Source organism: Penaeus japonicus, unplaced genomic scaffold, assembly GCF_977035675.1.
Source record: "Penaeus japonicus unplaced genomic scaffold, GWHDUDI00000001_assembly GWHDUDI00000029, whole genome shotgun sequence".
Classification (NCBI taxonomy): Eukaryota; Metazoa; Arthropoda; class Malacostraca; order Decapoda; family Penaeidae; genus Penaeus; species Penaeus japonicus.
In genome coordinates this window covers 2,516,404-2,518,903 of record NW_028234431.1, presented here as the reverse complement: position 1 = coordinate 2,518,903, position 2,500 = coordinate 2,516,404, and the positions used below count along the sequence as shown (strand labels likewise).

The window sequence follows — 2,500 nt, the reverse complement described above, 5'->3', positions numbered from 1 at the left end:
AAAAACAAAAACAAATATCATAACATCTACATCCGCGAGTAAGAAGTATTACCTTCCTTAAACAGATTCTTATAGGAAAAAAGGAAAAAAAAACACTACCATCTAAAACACCATCCCCCTCCACCCCTACCCCCACCCCTATTCCCATCCCCATCCTTACCCCCACCTTTACCCCTACCCATAACCCCACCCCCACCCCTACCCCCACCCCCACACCCATCCCTTATCCCTACCCCCACCATTATTCCTGCCCCCCACCCTTACCCCTACCCCCAACCCCCATCCCCTACCCTTACCCCTACCCCCACTCCATCCCCCTACCCCAACCCCAACACCCCAACACCCTCTACCCTCACCCCCCCACCCCAACACCCAACACCCCCAACACCCCAACATCCCCACCCAACACCCACCCCAACCCCCAACACCCAACACCCCAACACCCCAACACCTACCGGTCGCATCGTGCTGGTCGTGCGAGAGTTCCGACTGCGAGTACTCTTCGGGAACCGCCGCCTCCTCCTCGGCTATGACGTTGATGCGCTGTTGGTCGATCTTGCGCGAGAGCTCTGCAATCACTGAGTGCAATTCGGTGAGTCTCTCCTCGTAACGCTGGGCCTGGGAGTCTAGTCTGTCCTCGCTCTCTCTCTCCACTCGCACTTTCTCGAGCTGTTTGGGAGAGAAGGGGAGAGAGGTGGGGGTGGTTAGATATGTTGGAGTGGGATGGGTTGTTGGGGGGTTGGGGGTGTTTTTTGGGTGGGTGGAGGGGAGGGTGGGTGTGGGGGGTGTTTTTTTTTTTTTTTTTTTGGGGGGGTGAGGGTGAGGGGGTATTGTAGGAGTGGGAGTTTGGGAAGAGTGGGTGTGGGGGGTGTTTTTTGGGTGGGGGGGTGAGGGTGAGGGGGGATTGTGGGAGTGGGAGTTTGGGAAGAGTGGGTGTGGGGGTGTTTTTTGGGTGGGGGTGAGGGTGAGGGGGGGATGTGGGAGTGGGAGTGTGGGAAGGGTGGGTGTGGGGGGATGTTATTTGGGTGTGTGGAGGGGATGGGCGGGATGTGGGAGTGGGAGTTTGAGAAGAGTGGGTGTGGGGGGTGTTTTTTGGGTGGGGGGGTGAGGGTGAGGGAGGGATGTGGGAGTGGGAGTGTGGGAAGGGTGGGTGTGGGGGGTGTTTTTTGGGTGGGGGGTGATGGGGAGGGGGAAGGCGGGATGTGGGAGTGTGAGTGTGGGAAGGGTGGGTGTGGATATGTGGGAAGGGAGGGAGTATGTGTGAGTATGAGGGGGGGAGGGAATGTAATGTGGTGTGATGTGATGGTGGTGTTGCTTTCTAATTGACAAGAATGATGAGTTTTGACAGTGATGCTTCTGATGTTTTTTTTTTTATTATTATCATAAGAAATAGAGACATGATATAAACCTCATGTTGATTAATCTTCTTGCAACTATTCTAGAAAAAACAGATACCAACAAATATTTTCAATAAACATTTTCAGAAGTTATGTCGTTATAATTATACAATCTTCACTAACCTTTTCTCCAAAACACTATTACGATTTTTCTTCATTATATATCTTTAATTCACTTTACTTTCATCATCATTACATTTACCCTTCAGTTGCCTTTTAACCTTTTCGGATACTTACCCTTTCCTATCCTTCCTTCCTATTCCTCTATCCTCTCGCTTTCCCTCGTGTCCTTTATGATTTGCCTATCCCTGTCTCCCCTCTCCTCCTCCCCTGCCTTTCCCTACCCTTCTCTTCCCTTCCTTCTGTCTCCTTTTCTTGTTATGACCTGCTTCGCCCCTCTTTCTTGTCTACTGGTTCTGCAATGTCTGGCCTACTCTCTGGCTCCTCTGAGCCTCGCCTCTTCCCTGCTTCCTTTTCCTTGCAATAATCTGCCTATCTGTTAGCCTCTACCCCAATTTCCTGCTTCTGTCCCCTCTTTCCTCTTTCCTCTTCCCCCCTCCCCTCTATCCTCTTTCCTCTATTCTCTCTCTTCTCCTCCTCTCCCATCTTGCTCTCTTTTTTCCCTCTCCACTCTTACCTCTTCCCTCCCCTTCTCCCCTCTCCCCCTTTCCCCCTCTCCCCTTCTCCCCTCTCCTCTCTCTTCTGTTTCTCCCCTCTTCCCTCTCTTCTCTTTCTCCCCTCTTCCATTCTCCCTTTTACCCTCCCCCTCTCCTCCCCTCTTCTCCTTCTCCCCTCTTCCCTCTCCGTTTTACCCTCCCCCTCTCCCCTCTCCTCACCTCTCACCTCTCACCTCTCTCACCTCTCACCTCTCTCCCCTCTTCCCTCTCCCTTCTCTCCTCTCCTTTTCTCTCCTCCCCTCTCACCTCTCTCTCCTCTCCCCTCTCTTCTGTGGTGGGCTGTGCGCTGTCGGTCCCCTGCTGTGTGGGTGTTGGGCCTTTTACCCTCCCCTCTCCCCTCTACCTCTCCTCCCCGACGTGCCTCTCACCTCTCCCCCCTCTTCCCTCTCTCCTCTCTCCCCTCTTCCCTCCCCCTCTCCCCTCTCC

At 53.4% G+C, this 2,500-nt stretch overlaps 1 protein-coding gene across 1 annotated transcript in view; it reads right to left on the bottom strand.

The window, feature by feature from the left end:
* Nucleotides 1-2,500, bottom strand: part of LOC122254242 (colorectal mutant cancer protein) — a 123,899-nt gene that overhangs the window by 15,123 nt on the left and 106,276 nt on the right. Inside the window, exon 7 of the mRNA XM_086554460.1 lies at nt 456-669. Coding sequence (XP_086410586.1) covers nt 456-669 — 214 coding nt within the window. The remainder of the gene's footprint in view (nt 1-455; nt 670-2,500) is intronic.